Genomic DNA, 17880 nt, shown 5'->3' with positions numbered 1-17880 from the left:
GGTGACCTCACACATGCGCAGTGTGTAACCCCAAAGCCAAACGTGGGATGATTGAGGGCAAGGTTTTTCCTGTTACCAAAACTTCCCTTGCTCGAACCCAGAAGCCATGGCTGTCCTCATTCTGTCTAGGGAATCTTAACTTCTCCTAATGTAATCCCCCTCTCCTTCTGGACCACTCCAGTAAATCGGATGCCAGTACTCAACATGGCGGGAGGCCTCCAAGTGGCGCCGTCCGCCTATAGGCACACTGCTGGGGGGGCGGGGCCCTCGGAAAGGGCGGGAGTTTGGGGGGCGGGGTCTGGGCCCCAGTGGGGTGGTGGGCCCCCGCCCCCCGCCCGGCCTTAGCCGCGGCTTCAGCCGCTCCGGCGCGGAGGAACGGGCTAGGATTCTGCGGAACCCGAGCGTGGTGAGGAGGGGCCTCAAGGGCAGGCGGGAGGTGCTCGGGTTAACGGTCCGAGGCCCAGAGACCCGCCCGCTTAGGGCTCCTTAGGGAATCCCGTTCGGGCAGCGGCCTTCGGTTCCCCGGGAGGAACCCGAGGCCCAGAGAGGGATCGGGACCTGCCCTAGGGCTCCGGCCCCTGCCTCCGCGTCCTGCTGCCGCCACCACTCTAGGCTCCAGTCCGCGCAGAAAGGGATCTTCCCGATCCTCGATTCCAACAGCCGACGAGCCCGGGGTTGTCAGGATGCGGCGCTGCGCTCTGCGGCCCATCTCGCTCCGGGCTCCCGGAATTTTGCGGCTCCCTCTGCCCTTAGGGTTTTGCACGAGATCTGTCCGAAAGCCCAGTCCCACCCGCCGCCCCGCTCTGGAACTCATTCTTCGCGACCCAACTCAAATATCACTTTCTCGGAAAGCTTCCCCAGCCTTTCTGCTGGTAGAGTTCATCTTGCTGCTTGGTTTTTGCACTCATTGTACCGAGTTACTTTTCCTGCCCCTCTTTTACTCCCATGCACTTGTTGGGGCGTTATGCCTTGCGTTTTTCATCTCTATATCCCAGGGGCTAGCACATGATGATAATAGCTAATATTTACTGAGTATTAAAGTGTCAGGTGCTACTAAATGCATCACATGTAAAGTCCCATTTAATCTCAGCAATTCCACAAGGTGGGTTCATTAAGTTGATGCAAAAGCAATTGCGGTTTTTGCAATTGTTTTTAACCTCTTAAACCGCAATTACTTTTGCACTGACCTACTCCTATATCTTCAAATTTTATGCAGGAAGAAGCTGAGGCACTCAGCTCAATTTGCCTAGAGTCCCACAAATCAGTAAATGGTGCTGGGAAATGAATTCTAGGCTGTCTGCAGAGCATGTGATAATTTCACTAAATTGCCTTTGGGTTCAGTAGATGTCTGTTGATTTGGTCATTACATTAGCCCCATGACTCATGGAGACACGTAGCCCCAGGATTGTGATGCACACCTTTTACTGAGAAGGCTTAGGAAGGAGAATTAATGTTCTCGAATATATAAAGTGAGGTCATGACAAAACCCAGGCTAGAAGCTGCTCTAGCCCTCTCTGTTCCTTCAGTCACACTCTACCTTTCTTTGCTCCTTTTCCATCAGAGATCCGCAGACCTAGATCTCATTATTTCACCCTTTAGGAAGTGCCCCTCCCAGAACTTTGATTTCATATTTCATAAATTAGGAGGCCAATTAGTGTAACGGAGAGGGTATAGAGTTTGGAAGCAGATTGGGATTTAATCTTTGCTCTGCCACTGACCAGTTATATCCTTTTTATTTTTTGAACCTCAGTTTTCTTGTCTGTAAAATGAGGATAACTTTGTTTCAAAGGGATTTTTAGAAGGTTGCTGTAATTGTTGTGAGAGAGGAAAGTGCTGCACAAACTATGTGATCTGCTTTTTACATTATAGATGGTAATAGAACTGTCAGCATTTTGCAAGACCAGTGGTGATATGGATCATGTTACCTAAAGTCTTTATGTGCATTCATTCAGTCAAATATTTAGGTATCTGCTATATACCAGCCACTGTTTTAGGAGCTGGGAATACAGCAGTCAATAAAACAACGTTGTTGCACTTGGGAAATTTACATGCTGATAAGTATATTACACATAATCGGATGGGGACAGATAAGTCATGGTAAACAGAAATACCAGTTTGTGTGAAGGGTGGGGGTATTTTATACTGGGTGGTTAGGAAACAACTTACTGAAAAGGTAACATTTGAACAGACAGACCTGAATCTGGTAAGGAATTGAATCATGAAGGTGAGACCCTGAGATGAGTGTGTGACTTGTTAGGTTCCAAGGAGGGTGTGAGTAAAGAGGAGAGGAGTAAGAAGTGGAATTGGATGCTAGGATCCAATAATTAGGACACTGGAGGCCCTTATAATGATTTTGGATTTTATTCTGAATAGCCATTGGAAGGTTCTGAATGGCATCATCTGTCACTTTTAAAAGGATCACTCTGACTACTCTGTTGAGAAAAAGTAAATTTGGAAGCAAGGGTGAATATATCGCTACTGTCTAGGAAGCTTTTGCAGTAATCCAGATGTATTAGTTATCTATTGCTGAGCAAGGAATTATCCCAAAACTTAGCAGCTTGAAAGAACAACCATTTATTATCTCATACAGTATGGTTCAGAAATTCAGGAGCAGCTTAGCTGGGTGTTTCTGGCGTAGGGTCTCTCAGGAGATTGCAGTCAAGCTGATGGGTGATCTGCTCCCAAGATGCTTCCTTACCACTGGGCCTCTTCACAGGGCTGCCTGAGTGTCCACAGGATTTGCTGATGGATTGGTTATAGGGTGTGGGACAATGGAGTCAGTATGACTTTAAGGCTTTTGGCTTGAGCATCCAGAAGGATGGAATTGTCATTTACTGCAATGGGGAAGCTAGGAGGGGTAGGAGTTCATTTTTAGACAAGTTAACTTTGAGATGCCTGTTAGACATCTATGTGGAGAAGTTAAATGGATGTTTGGATTTAGTATAGGAGTGTGACGTTCCAGAGGGAAGTGTAACCATGGGAGTCCTGGGTGTATAGGTGCTATTTTAAGCCGTGAAACTGGATAAGATTAACCTAGGAAATGAAGGTAGATGGAGAAGAGGTCTGAAGCCTGAGCCCTGGGACCTCCAACCTTAGCTGTTGGGGAGATGAGGAGGAACCAGCAAAGGAGACTGGAGGGAGAGGCCAGAGAGGTGGGAGGAGAACAGAGAGAAACCCCATGTATGAGATTTAGATAAGGAGCCGCATGCTAATTTTTCTCTTTTTTTTCTGGAATAAGAAACAAATTATCTCTGCAGACAAATATGTATAATTCCTTTGCTCAGGGAAATAAAACGTTTGTGCCCTGAAGTGTTTTTCCTTTTTTGCTATAAGTAACAATTTCTATTTATCAGGTTGGTGCCAAAGTCAGTGCGGTTTAAAAGGTTAAAAACAATTGCCAAAACCGCAATGACTTTGACACCAACCTAATAATAATACCAGTCCACATCTCAGTCCATGCTAAGCATTTACGCATACACCTCTACTCCAAGTGTAGGTGATGTTGCTTCTACTTTAAACTTTATTTAAATACTCATGTTAGAGTATTTTGAATGAAGGGAGACAAAATACATAATTTATATCACTCTCCTGCCACTTTCTATCGTAGGTGCAGCGGTTACTGCCCTTCCCAGCCCGGTTCCTAGCGAGAGTAGGAAGTCGGTCTCGTTCATTTCTGTGTCACTGTGGCAGGCTGCCTGATAACTGAGCAGCTGGAATTCATGAATGTCGATGGAATAAATTAATGTAGAAAAGAAGTGATTCTTTTTCCTTTTCCTACAACGATGATAATATCTCTTCAGTGGTTTACAGTTTACAAAGCACAGTGACATCCATTATCTCATTTGAATGCCATCCAGTCTGTTACCATTTGCCAACTACTGACCTTTTCCTTTACTGAGGGACATCGAAACCTCCCTTCTTTTGGAGCTGTGCTAGTTTATTCTCTGGCTGATCTGACAGTATGTTAATAAAAGGGGACTGAACTGCGTCTTGAGGAGGCTCGGAACTAAATCTCAATTTCAGAAAGATTCCCGGTGTAATTTTTCTCTATCCCCTATCTCTATTTATTCTTGTTATAGTGAATTTCCTTTCTGTGAGGATTTTTTTTTAATCATACAACACTTCAGACCATTTTAAGAATAAGCTTTATTTTTAAGAACAATTTTAGATTTACAGAAAAAGTGCATAATACAGAGAGTTCCCATATACCCTGTATCCAGTGTCCCCTCTTACATTTGTATGGTACATTCGCTGTAATTTCAAATCATTTTTTGAGGTAAATGGGGCATATAAATAAAATGTGAACAAAATGAAGTTACTTCGTCTGTGTAGCCTCAGTTTCCTTATCTGTAAAATGAGAGGGTTGAAGTAAATTTTTAAATAACTCTAAAAATTTTAAATTATCTGCTAATGTAAAACAATCCTATAATTCTAATATAATTCCATTTCTTTGCTGAAGTATGATTATCACCTTCTCCGATAATGTTTCTATGTTAACAGCAGCCTTATCCTAAAAGAGGATTTAATATGAGAATTCTGGGAACTGCTTACAGAGGTATTAGGTTGAACTACATGAAATGATCACTTTTATAGGTAGAAAAGGGCAAATATTGGTAATTTCGTATGGTTCAACCTAATATTTGCTGGGGAGGATTCAAAGAAGGGCGAGGGAGCCTTTGGGTCCCCTGAGCCCCCCACTGTGTACAGATGCCTCACCCAACCCTCACAGTATTAGGAAAGAAAAGGCCCCTCAGGTCTCTTGAAAGTACTTTTGGTGGTGGTGGTGTTGGCAATGAGAGCTGTCTCCCAGGAGATTTGTGCTTCCAACTAGCAGAGAGAGATTGAGCCAGTGTTTCGCAGAGCCACGGTGAGTTGCTTGACACAGCCTTAGTGGAAAGGAAGGGCAGAAAAGGAAAATGTTTGAAGTGCAGGGGAAAGCTGTATTAACTCCGTTATAGGCTAAGAAGAGGCAGCCTGGAGCATTAATGCCACTACGTCTTTATTGGTGCCACTCAGCTCTTCCTACTTGATACACTTTCCTTACTATCTTGTACAAGCTCTGCAAACTCAGTTATCTTCAGTTTCCCGGGAGGTAATGGGGGTTAAGAAACTGAGTTTTCCTCTGTTGTAAGAAAAACAACAGCACTAGTGCAATGATAAATGACAACTGAAATCTGCTGTCAATGTGAGGGAGAGAACAGGCCGGGGGTGAGGGCGGAGACTGGTGAAATGGAGAGCATATGCTCTATCTAAAAGGGACAGAGACTGTTCAACTGCAGGTGGTTGTTGCCTTGTGGGAATGTGGGTCAGGGGTCACTAGCTATTCGGATTTTCCAGACCTATGAATTTTTATATGCATTTTCCCAATGGTAAATGTTGGCACCTAACTTGAATTCTTAAAAACTATTGTATGGGCCACACGATGGTTGAAAAGAGCCAGCAGTCCACATTTGTGACATCTGGCCAAGAGTGTACGTCTGCCCGGAATGAGGCCCACATGCATTTCTTCAGCTCTTGCCTTTGAGGCACTCACAGATTAGTAGAGAAAATAGATAATAATGATAAAATGTAATATAGACATTAGGCTGTGTGTGTGTGTGTGTGTGTGTGTGTGTGTGTGTGTGTGTGTGTAGCTACGTCTGGGAGGACACAATAGGAAGTGATGTTTGACGCATAAAGAGATTTTGGGGCCCCTGAAACTCCCACTGTATATGCAAATGTTAGATTTGCATTTGCTGTATATACCATTTTCTTGATGGGTAGTTGGAGATATGGATATTCCTTAGCCCTACTGGTGCGAATCTCAGGGTTAATAAAATGAGAGAATTCTAACCTATCCCCCTACCCTCAGATTATAGGATTATCATGTGTTTTAGAGGCCTGAGAAATTCAGAGGTCATGTAGCTGGGTGCCCTCGTTTTTGGATGAGGAGACTAAAAAGGAAATGGCATGCTGGAGGTCACAGAGCCCATTAGAGGCAGAGCTTGGATGAGCACCCCAAACTCTTCTTGACCACCATGCCTCCCCCTCTCCTAGGCTGGCCTCCCCTGCCTGCAGGTTGGCCCATTGCCCTGTTTTGGCCCAGCTCCTGGTGGGTGAGGAGGGTTTGCCATTGTGCTGAAGTTGGTTCCTTCTTCCTTCTCTCTGTTGGATCCCTTGCCGGAAATGCCTGCTGCTCCATTTCTTTGTCAGGAGTCAAACAAATTTGTGTTCAAATCCCTAATCAACCAAATGCCACCTGTATGAACTAAGACAAATTGCTTAATTTTTCTAAGTTTCCTCTTCCATATATACAGTCGTAATCATACCTACACAGAAATGTGATAGGAAAGCATTGGAAGGTTTCAAGGATCTGGTGATGACAAAATGAACTAGTGCTTGTAAAGAACCTACAAAGTGACTGACCCATAGGAGCATTTAGCAAGCATTAAGTATGCTATTGATCATTCATACAGTTCACAGCCCCCCGCCCCCACCGGTTGGGTTAAATGCCTTTCCTTTGTTTTCCCATACTATCCTGCGATGTCTCTATTATTATTATTGAACATACTACATCGTACTGCAGGTCCTCAAATAACTTAGTTCAACATTGTTTCCTTATAATGATGAGATGCGAAAGGAACTTAACTCTTGTGTATATCAATTAGCCTGTGGTAAATTGGTTTTGATATACAGCATTTCACTTGAAGTCATAGGACCTATCAATGACGTTAACTGAGGACTTCGTGGGTTGTAATCGTGTCTATCTCTGCTGTTAGACTAAGCACCTTCAGTGATTCATTTGACAAGTGTTTATTAGGCACCATGCCAGGCAATGGTAAACCAGGAGCTCTTGTTCTAGTGCAGAGTTCCAAAAGACGTGCCAGGAAACACTAGTCCTGTGAACTTGTTTCATGATCAAAGACATTCAGGAGATGATGCTCCTCGTAGCCCCCTTTAGAGATTAGGGTCCATCTTAGTATTTTAAAGGCTCTGCACAGTCCTGTAGTAAAGGAACCTATTTTACTTTGTCCAACCCAGCATTGTCAGACTTAATGAGTATTTGGTGAGTAAATGTGAGTCATGTAGACAGTCTTTTTAACTCCACTGTGTGCTTTGGTCCTCAGCTCAAGAGGAGGTTTAAGTGGCAGACAATGAGTAGAGACCCTGCTGGGAGTGAACAGCCTCTGGCTGCATAGTGGCTTGTGGGCTTATTGTCTGGTGCCCCCATGGAGACAGGAGGCCCTGGGTTGAACAGCATGAAGCCCCAGTCACTGCAGCTGGTGCTGGAGGAGCAAGTGCTCGCACTACAGCAGCAGATGGCAGAGAACCAGGCAGCCTCCTGGAGAAAGCTGAAGAGCTCCCAGGAGGCCCAGCAGAAGCAAGCAGCCCTTGTGAGGAAGCTGCAGGCCAAGGTGAGGCAGCTGCCCTTTGAGGGAGGGGAAGAGAGGAGAACACCTCTCAGAGCTGGGTGCCAAGGTGGAATAAGGGTTGCCGGAGGCAGAACCCTGGGTGGGAATGTCCCAAACAGCCTCTCCTTTGATGCTCACACCTACTCCAGGAGATACACACTTATTATCTCCCTTTAAAAGATGACACATGCGGGTTAAATTAGTTGTCTAGGTTTGCTCTCCTGACCCGAGGTTTTCTGGTTCCAAAGCCTATGATCTAGTCTCTCTGATACATAAGGCATAGAGAAAGTATTATTTAGATGCCCATATGGAAACTGCAAAATGCTATGGCCTTACCTCGCTATCGTCACCCAGTCCCCCCTTCACAGCAGGTTTGCCTGAAGTTCTTGAGGGACTTTGGACTGGGCAGTTTGTACCAGTCGTGCCCATTGCTCACGTCCTGCTCCGTTTGCTTCAGGTGTTGCAGTACCGGAGCTGGTGCCAAGAGCTGGAGAAGCAGCTGGAAGCCACTGGGGTGAGTGAGGCTGTTCTGTGTTCCCCCTGAGTCCTCTGTGAATATACTTGTTAGGCTTCATTTGCTGGCTAAGAGAGGTGGGGCGTGATAAAGCAGTGTTGGGGAGAAACCTCTCCTTCTTCAGCTGCTGAGAGTTGTATCGCATATGTCTTCATTGGACCTAGCTATTCCTGGCCTATCAGACTCCAGCCCTAGGCTCTTTAAGGACAAAGCGCAGCTTCCGGAGACTTAGATTGGAAGGGGTGTGGAATCAAAGGGAAGAAATGCATTTTTCATCCAGAAGGTGTCAGTGTTGATCTGTCTTAGAAAGACGTGTGCCTTTGCAGGCCTGAAAAACTTGTTTGTGGCAGAGGGATTTGTTTGTGCTGTGGGCTGGGTAGAACTGGCTTTAAAAGACCTGTTTGCCTTTGTTCCAGCTCCCTCTCAGCTCCTTCTCACATTCCCCTCAGAAAGTTCTCTCAAAAGAAGGAAAGAACCCAAACTTATTGAGCACTATTCTATGCAGACCAGGCACCGTTAGACATGGTCATATAATTACGACACTTAACCTGCAAAGCAACTTTCTGAGGGGAGTGATATTGCCTTCGTTTTGTAGCTGAAGATTTTGTGGTGCAGAAAAGTTAAGTAACTTCCCAAGGTCTAAAATTTAGTGTAGAAGTCAAAGCCATCAGTGGAAGATATATCTTACACTTCTTAGGTTGAAAGCTCTTTTCACTACCAAGTGCCATCTTTCAGGAGAAGTCACAGGTTTATCTTTGGTAAGAGGAATGCAGTGGATTTACTTTGAGAGGAAGTGACTGAGGAAAGAGACATATTGCTATCAAAGCGGAGAAAGAATAAAAAGAAAGTGGCTGCTGTAAAAGGGGACATCCAGGAATTGAGCTGAGTGATATTCCCCTTGGAGGTAAATAAGGCTTGTCTCTGTCTGGCAAAGGGACCGATCCCTCAGAGGTGGGAAAATGTGGAGGAGCCAAACCTGGAACAGCTGCTAATCCAATTGGAGGAGGAGCAACAGAGGTGATGGACCCCAAATTCTCTGGCCTGGGTGCTCGGCCAGTGGGTGGAGAGGCTGACGGGAAACCTCTGTCCTGAGAGCTATGTACCATGGATTAGGACCATGGGCTTCAGCCTCAGCCCTCCAATGCCTGGCAACGCAAAATTCCAGTGGTTGTCATCTGACTCCAAGAGGTCCAAGGATTGGACCAGACCTTTATTTTGCACTTGCTCCTGCCCGTCCCCAGTGCAGGTGTGACAGTCTAGCGGAGGTGAACACCCAGCTTCGGCTGCACATGGAAAAAGCTGATATGGTAAACAAAGCGCTCCGGGAAGATGTGGAAAAACTGACAGTAGATTGGAGCCGGTCGCGGGATGAGCTCATGAGGAAGGAGAGCCAGTGGCGGATGGAGCAGGAGGTAGGAGGGACATGGGGCTGAACTGTGAGAGGAGGGCTTGCATTCTGGGCACTCCCTGGTCAGTGCTGGAAAGGGTTTACTTCAGGACTTGGACGGGAACTGGATGTTGTCCTCAACGTATCTGGCCATCTTTACTACTCATGCTGGCAGCTTTGCCCTGCTTGGGCCTTCAGCTTAGTTCTGCCCTTACCTGCCTCGTCAAGGTTTTGCTGGCCGATGGCATGACACTCAAAGCAACTCTGTTCCTGTATAAGTGACCAGCTTAGGTTTTAGATGCATCTGAAAGCCTACTGACTCCCCTTGTTTGGAGATCTGCATATCTAGATGCTAAGGAGGTAGCTATTGAAATTGGATGGGAAAGAAAGACCAGATATGGATCCTGGGGAATGATCAGATTCCCACTAAAGGAAACTAATGTTTTCTGAGCTTTTGCTCTGTGCCAATAGTATGCTAGGTGATTTACGTATGTCATGTCATTTAATCCTCCTTATAAGTCTGATAATAATGGTAATAGCTCCCATTTGTTGAGGAGCTACTGTTTATCCTTTTCTAATCTAACTCAGAAGAAGGCCATAGATCCAGGCCATATATCCCAGGCCCTTTGACCTCTTGAATCCCACTGCTAACTTTATTAAACTCCTCAGCGTAACCTGAGTGTAGACACCCATTCATAAGCTGTCCCCTATAAGCCCCTCCCTGCCTTCCCCCTCAGTAGTCAGGAGGAATCCAAGACTCCTGTGTTGGCAAAAGGTAGCCCTCTGCCCTGTGGTGTGACCTGGGTTTCTGAACACACAGTTCTTCAAGGGCTACCTAAAAGGGGAGCATGGCCGCCTTCTCAGTCTATGGCGGGAGGTGGTGACCTTCCGACGCCACTTCCTGGAAATGAAGTCAGCCACTGACAGGTCAGTGTGGCAATAAGGAGGGGGGAGGTCTGCCCCTACTGACTGTGTACTTGTGACAGTGGGCTGCTGTCGAAGGGGATCAGATGGCGGGGGAGGGGCGGGGAGAGTTGGCGGGGGAGGGTGTTTTGGATTCAGATGATTTCTCCCAGAACTGCCCCTCGGGCTTCTCTGGGCCTGGTCTCCATGCTCCCCTTCCCTGGTCCCTATTGGAATCTGCTCTTTCCTTGCTTGTATTCAGAGACCTGACGGAGCTCAAGGCTGAGCAGGTGAGGCTTTCAGGGTCCCTGTTGACCTGTTGTCTGCGCTTGACTGTGGGAGCACAAGCTCGGGAATCTGATGGACCTGGGAAGTCAGAAGGGAGCGAGCCAACCCAGCTGCTGCTGCTACTAGCCAAGACCCAGGAGCTGGAGAAGGAAGCCTATGAAAGGAGCCAGGAGTTAATACAGCTGAAGAGTCAAGCGGATCTGGAGAAGGCTGAGCTTCAGGATCGGTGAGATGGGCTGGGGTCCTAGGAAGGGGTCCGTGAGGGAAGGTTGACTCCTGTAGTGTGTTAGAGATAGGCGGGGAGATGTGAAGAGCATTCCTCCCATGAGAGGGGAAGGAGATATGCCACAGAGAGTCTAGTTTGAAACCCAATGCCACATTTGGGGCCATGTCACTGCCCTCTGCCCTCAGACTATCTTGTAGCTCAGTTTCTCTCCTGTTGACTTGTAGAGCTAGCTGTGACTCTGTCGTCTATCAACACCAAACTACTTGCCATTCCCAGACCAGCCAACCTCTTCCATGCTTTCCTGCCTTTGTACATGCCGACCTCAGCCTGGAATGCTGCTTCCTCTTCTCTCTCTGCCTTATCCTTTAAGACATCGTTCAAATGCCACCTCTTCTGTAAAGCCTTCTCTGATCTCAATAGCCTATCAATTACTATGCCCGGATATGGTCTTTTGACCTGCTTGTTACAGCATTGATCTCATTGATTATTTAGGATTTTTTGTTAGACTTTTTTATTTTTTGGATTAAAATAAAATAGATTTTTTTTTTTTAATTGATGAGAAGACCAGGGACATAAGCAAAGAAGCCCATTTGAATCTCACAGCCAAGTTCAGTTTTATACCCCATGGTTAGAGTTGTATTACCACCTATTGGTGGTGTCGGTCGTGAAGAAACTGGGAAGCACAAGGACAGGAACCTTGTCTTAGTAAGTTTTATGTCTCTAGAGCTTTTCACTTCATCTGCCATGTAGTAGACACTCACAATAAATGTTGGTTGAATGATACAATAATTAAATGAATGACAATGCAGTGAGTTAAGGCTCTTAGAGATGGTACAGAATAAATTATTAAGACTTTGAGAAAAATATGTAGACTTCTGGATGCTATTCATTCAAGAAATGTTTATGTAGCTTCCCCTATAATGCCAGGTACTGAGCACCAGGACCTAAGGTTCAGTGGTGAAGATTTATGGCCGCTTCCCTGAACTTTCAAGTTAATATCAGGGAGGTTGACCATAATCACCCCCAAGGTGGCCCTCCTTTTCCCCTTTCATTGTGAGAACCTTGGGCTGGAGGGACCTTGGGACTATCCCATATGGCAGTTCTGATGCTCTTATTGACTTCAGGGTGCTTGACTTCAAGATCAAGCGGGGCCTGGAAGGGCCTGGGCCAGGGCTTCCCTTCAGCTCTCAGACCCCCAAACACGTGTTCCAGCCTTGAGATGTGGTAAATCCCTGCATGTGTCTGAGTGGCTTTGGCTTCCCCCCAGTTCAAGACTAGCGTCTTACGGTATTCAGGGAGTGCAGGGGCTGATGGCACCTGGGACTCTGGGAAGGCTGCAGTGGGAGTGTCTGTGTTCGGGCTGGGGAGTACGGCACACCCACAGCAGTGGACTGCCAAGGTGACTGCTGTGCTCTTCCCTTTAGGGTGACTGAGCTCTCTGCTCTTCTGACGCAGTCTCAGAGGCAAAATGAAGATTACGAAAAGATGGTAAAGGCGCTGAGAGAGACAATGGAGATCCTGGTACATGATCCTTTGTTCTGAAAGAAGTGGGGAGTGGGCCTGTAGATACCTTGTTCTTTATGGACAGGTTGTACAGGGTACCAGTTAAATGTTCCTCGATCAAATCCTCTAAAGCTAAAAAATAAATTTGGGCTGAACCTGAAAATTAATTAACTCATTCATTCATTCATTCATTCATTCATTCATTCAATAAATATAACTCTGTACTATCCCTGCTGTATTCCTGGGGAAACTACAGTGGTATATGCATGCAGTGTGTCCTTATCAGAGAAAGTGGGACACACATTGAGAGGCACACTGCAAACTAGGAAGGGGATGTGTGGAGAGATCCAGCTCCTAGTCAGAAGGGAAATAACTGAGAATATGGCAATGTTTGGCTGGAGAAGAAAGGGCTTGCAGAAGCCATGATGGCTGCCTTTACATATCTTAAGGACTGACATTGGGGCAAAAGAGTTGACTTGTTTAATGTTTTCCAGGTGGCACAGGCAGTGGAAATGACTAGAAGTTACAGAGTGGTAGAGTTCGGCTAACAGCTAGAGCTGTTCAGTAGTTGAACAGTCTATCTTGGGATTCTCTAAGGTTGGACTTGGTTCCACATTTCCTTTCATCTCTGAATTTTCAGAGCTGTGATTTTAGGCAGATCCTGAACCCCTATCCATATGTCTTCTCGTCCAAACTGGGATCAGCCGGGAGCCAGACTTGTTTGTGCCTTTTTGGTTCCTTTTGGTCAGGAATTTGCAAATCCAATGTCCACAGGGCCCAGGTAGGGTAAATGAGTGGAGTGGGTCAGTGGTAAGAATTCCTGTTTGCCAGCACTGTCACGTTTAGTTTTCAGTACTGAGTGGACACTTGATCTCAATATTAAGGAGACAACAAAGAGGAGTAGGGACTTCATGAACTTGAAGAATATATGTCTCATTGGAGGAGGCATCTACTGTCCAACTTCAATAAATTATTGCCATGTAGGAATGGGGGCTGGAGTGACCCACTTGTTAACTGAGAGAAGCCAGAAGTTCAGGTCTCAATTCATAAAATCTCTCAAAATCTCTCAATTTGTAAATATCGGTACAACAAAACACAACTGTGGGTCTCTGTCTTCAGGCCCTCATTAACACAATATGATAGGAAGGAAGAGAGGAAATCTTGAGTCTTCAAGTTGCTTGCTAGCTTTGGGGCCAGAGGTTTCTCTGGTTTAACCTTAGGTCTCAAGCATCAATTTGCTGTTTAGAGACAGCAGCCATTCCATCCAGTGATAGCTCACATTTACTTATTGAGCATTTGTTTTGTGCCAGGTCGAGTAATTTACATGCATTATTTTTTCCTTTTAAGCCTCAAAACAAACCTGTAAAATAGTTGCTGTTAATTATTCCTATTTTAAAGAGAAGGAAGCTCAAAGAAACAGTTGTCTAAGGTTACCAAGCTAATGAGTGGTAGAGCAAGAACTGTAATCTAGGCAGTCTAATTTGGAGCTCTTAATCACTTAATCTGCGCTCTTAATCACTGTATCACATTGTCTTCAGCGTCCTGGGACAACGTTCGCATTCACATGTGGTCAGGGGAAAAGTGGGGTTGACGGAACGGACAGAGTGAGATGCTGGTTGATTTGGGGCCTGGAAAGATAAATGCTCTTCTAAGAGTTTGGCTCTTAGGCTCTATTTTGTTCCCTGTTCAGGAGACAAATCATGCAGAATTGATGGAACAGGAGGCATCTCTTACTAGGAATGCGCAAGAGGAGAAGCTGTCTTTCCAGCAGGTGATCCAGGACATAACCCAGGTCCTGGTAAGCGTCCTGTTCCTGGTGGTCAGCCTATGCCTCCCCCTCCCAGGCCTCCAGGTCCTCTCCGTCATGTCGAGATTTCCACTCTGAGGGGTTGGGGCTTAGGGTCTTGTGGGGATGATTGCCCTGAGTGTATTTGAAGACTGGAGCCTAAGGGGTAGCTAAGCATTCTTGTGCTAGCACCGCCTGCTGGAACAGGCCCTCTATTGTTATTACCAGCTGCAGTTCTCAGGCCGTGCCGGGGTCTGGTGTGCGTTACCTCAAGGGCCTCTTTGTCCTTCATTTCTTCATTTATTGTTACCTCAGACAGTGCTCTAGCCTTGTTGTGAGTCCCAGGTTTGGGTGAGCAAAGGTAAAGAGTGGAAGGAAGCAGCCTTGTTTTGTTCTTAGCTGCCCTCCTCCCACTCCCCAGGGAGAGGACCTGAGAAGGAAACCATCAGGTTTGTCCCGGCTGTAGGGTTAGCCCCCGTGTGGACGCTAGGCCTTGGTCACTAGGGTAGTGATCCTGCTGTGTTGTGTTCTAGGTCCTGGCAGAAGAAGGGGACCATATGGCCCAAGGCTCTGATCATGAGAGCACCTTGGAGAGCACCTGGGACTTCTCCTCCCAGTTTAATTCCCAAGACCCAGACACAGCTCTCACTCTGGTGCGTTCAGTGCTGAGTCGGCGACACCAGGCTGTGCAGGTGAGAACCCCAGCCACTGGGGCGGGTGTCTGAAGTGATTTGTTCCCCAGGGACCCTGCTAGCCTGGACTGCTCCTTTCACTACGTTGACCAGTCATGAGACGTTTTGTTAACACCCCAATGTGCCCATTAGAATCTCTCTGTCTGCCCACCTGTCCTTGTGGGTAATAGACACATTTTCTGTGCCACTGGCATGCTCCACTTTGCATAGTACTTTGCAAAGATCGGCAGTGGGAGCCCTGGGAGAGTAAGGGTAAGTGTGGCTTTACCATTCCCCCCGCCCCCGACACACACACGGTACATTTGAAGATGATAAACCCTGAGGCTCTAGGAGGCACAGAAGCCCAGTAATGGTGATCTCGGATCCTCTGTCTTCTCAACTGGTCACATCTCAGCTCACCCTTGTTGCAGCAGCCCCCAAACCCCGTGCCCAGCCCTACTTTCAGGCTTCTGACATTCCTCCCTTGCCCTGCTCTCTTGCTCACCATCTCACCTCTGTCACTCTCCCTCCACAGGACCTAAAGCAGCAGCTTTCAGGCTGTCAGGAAGCTGTGAGCCTCTTGCAGCAGCAGCATAACCAGTGGGAGGAAGAGGGCGAGGCCTTGAGGCAGCGCTTACAGACGCTCACTGGGGAGCGGGACACTCTGGCGGGGCAGACCGTGGACCTCCAGGGAGAAGTGGACTCCCTCAGCAAGTGAGCAGGGGGCGGTTCATCCCACGCGTCCTCCCCGGGCTCAGTCCTCTCCGGCCATTTACCCACTCGCATCGTGCTTCTGCTTGGCGGACCCTGCTCTCCCTGCGACCCAGGGCTGCTCACGGCTGCCTTGCTTTGTGCTCCGCTTGTTTCTGCTCATTCCATTTTGGGTTTTTGTGATGATAAAAATTAGTTTCCCACTCAAAAGGGAAGCTGAGCTATTTAAACAAAATAGGCACCTCTCTCCTTCAACCCTGCAATGTCTGCTTCCAGGAAGGACTTTAGGTTCCAAGGTCTCTGCTCATCTCTGGTGTCCTTCTTTCAGGGAGCGAGAGCTCCTGCAGAAGACCAGGGAGGAGCTGCAGCAGCAGCTGGAGGTGCTGGAACAGGAGGCGTGGCGACTGCGAAGGACAAACATGGAACTGCAGCTGCAGGGGGACTCCGCTCAGGGCGAGAAGGAGGAGCAGCAGGAGGAGCTGCACCTGGCTGTCCGTGAAAGGGACCGCCTGTAAGTGTCACCTGTCCCCTCTGCACTGGGGCTTGCCCTTCCCTTCAATTCCACACCTTCCACCACCCACTCCCCCTGCTCAGAACATGGAGTAAATTGAAACCTGGCATACGGTGCATTCAGCTTAGCTTACTGCTCCTTCCTTTGCAGAAAGATGGATACAGAAAGTTTATCCAGGCTTTGATGAGCACCCGTAAGGGAGGAGGCATGTGGTGGATGCAGAAATCAATAAGACACAGGTCCTCACCTCAAGCAGTTTGCAGTCTAATGAGGAAGACAGACAGACAAGTAAAGAAGTAACTATGGCATGAGGCTAGATGAAGTATGAGCTAAGTAGAGAGAGCTTCACCCTAGGTCCTTTGGAAGCATAGGAGTAACAGGTAATTATTGAAAGCTTCATGGAGGAGATGGTAGCCTTTGGTCTGGGCCTTGACATATTTTGATTGGTAGAGAGTGGGAGAAAGGCTAAGGGAACAGATTAGCAAAGAAAAGGAAACGGAGGTATGTTCAGAGTAGGCTGGACTGGCTAAAGGGTAGGACTTATCCTGGGAAGCAATGGGAAATGAGCTGGTCAAGAAAGCTTCCAGAGCAAAAGGACCCAGCTAATCTATAAATTCCCCCTGTATAATAAGGTCACAGAAAAAGCAAGGACTTTACAGCTGGGCAGAAGTTTCATTTAAATTATGGCTCTGTTACTTGAACAGATTACTTTATTTATAAAATGGGAGTGATAATATTTACCTTGAAGGGTCGTTGGCAAGATTAGGTCAGTGTTTTGCAAAATGCCAGTATAGAGCCTGGCGTATGGTAGGTTCTGAGTAACTGGTGGCAGGGACTGTATCTTCTTCACCTTTGGTATAACCCCTCCTCTCCTGTGCCCTAGCTCCTTCCATCTAGTAGGCACGAATAATGGAATCTGGAAGGACTGCTGTAATGACCTGTGCAAAGAATGGTTTCTCCTGTACCAAGGGGAAGAACAGACAATCCACAAAAATAATTATATGCTTTTAAATTTAATTTGTTTGAATCGATAATACTTTCATCAATATTTATGAGTCAGAAGTCAAAACTATTTAAAAAGACATACACAAAGAAGTCTTTCTCCCCTCTGCTTCGTGCATCCCATTTCCCTTCCTCTGTAGGTAATCATTGAAATTAAGTTCTTGTTTGTCTTTCCAGTGTTGTTTTATGCAAACATATGCATAATTCTTATTTCCCCCAATTTCTTGCATAAAAGGTAATACACTACATACCCTGTTCTGCACCTTGCTTTTTATTACTTTATATGTTTTAGAGATCTTAACAGTTTTTAGAAACCTTCATTCTTTTGCATAGCAAAGCTAATTATATTCCTGTTAGGTTTTGGGGTTTGGTCCCTCCCTAAGATTTCCTCTAGCCACCTCTCCTTCCATCTTAGTCAGGAGACGCTCGCGGGCCTGGAAGCCAAACAGTCAGAATCACTCAGTGAACTGATCACTCTTCGCGAAACCCTGGAGTCAAGTCGCCTGGAAGGGGATTTGCTGAGGCAAGAGCAAGCAGAAGTGACTGCAGCGCTGGCTAGGGTGTGTAGGTCTCCCCCTCACATGCGGGGTGGGATGGGCCGCTTAAAAAGTTGTGTTTCTAGGAAAAGGCCATGCAGCCTGCCTCATTCTTCACCCTGCAATCCATGACCGTTTATACTTCTTGCCTCAATCACTAGTCTCTGCTGTTGGGTCCTTTCCCTCCCAACATACTCTCTATGTTGGAATTAGAGTGGTCTCCTAAAGTACAAATCTGATTTTGTCAGTGTCTTCCCTAAAACCACTTCGTGGCTTCCCAGCTCCTTGTTGCCGCATTCGAAACTCGGCCACCTGCCCCAAACTGTTTCCAGCCCCGCTTCACTCCAAATCCTTGTCCTGACTCCCATAGGCCTTTACTCCTGCCACACAGCACCATGTGCAATCTCAGCTTCACTGTGTTCCTCCATGCCTCTGCATCTTTGCACGTACT

General features: G+C 46.7%; 1 protein-coding gene across 9 annotated transcripts in view; it reads left to right on the top strand.

Moving 5' to 3' along the window:
• The first annotated feature begins 276 nt into the window (after positions 1-276).
• CEP250 (centrosomal protein 250) overlaps positions 277-17880 on the top strand; it is a 40629-nt gene continuing 23025 nt past the window's right edge. For 3 of the 9 annotated variants that reach the window (XR_016018194.1, XM_088789175.1, XM_088789173.1), the window contains exons 1-13: positions 277-406; positions 7107-7394; positions 7849-7905; positions 8840-8922; positions 9152-9317; positions 10113-10219; positions 10458-10709; positions 12134-12230; positions 13903-14010; positions 14532-14690; positions 15205-15383; positions 15709-15891; positions 17309-17453. Coding sequence is in view for 8 of the 9 variants with exons in the window: in XM_088789175.1 (XP_088645301.1) it covers positions 7209-7394; positions 7849-7905; positions 8840-8922; positions 9152-9317; positions 10113-10219; positions 10458-10709; positions 12134-12230; positions 13903-14010; positions 14532-14690; positions 15205-15383; positions 15709-15891; positions 17309-17453 (1722 nt within the window). In the remaining variant the exon portion in view is untranslated. Of the gene's footprint in view, positions 407-7106; positions 7395-7848; positions 7906-8839; positions 8923-9146; positions 9318-10112; positions 10220-10457; positions 10710-12133; positions 12231-13902; positions 14011-14531; positions 14691-15204; positions 15384-15708; positions 15892-17308; positions 17454-17880 lie in introns of those variants that run through there. The other 6 variants (XM_088789174.1, XM_088789176.1, XM_088789177.1 and 3 more) reach the window with 6 other exon arrangements.

This window comes from Rhinolophus sinicus, chromosome 13 (assembly GCF_057876585.1).
Source record: "Rhinolophus sinicus isolate RSI-liver-muscle chromosome 13, RSI-T2T, whole genome shotgun sequence".
Classification (NCBI taxonomy): Eukaryota; Metazoa; Chordata; class Mammalia; order Chiroptera; family Rhinolophidae; genus Rhinolophus; species Rhinolophus sinicus.
Note: the sequence above shows the minus strand (reverse complement) of the source record. Positions and strands in the feature narration are given on the sequence as shown.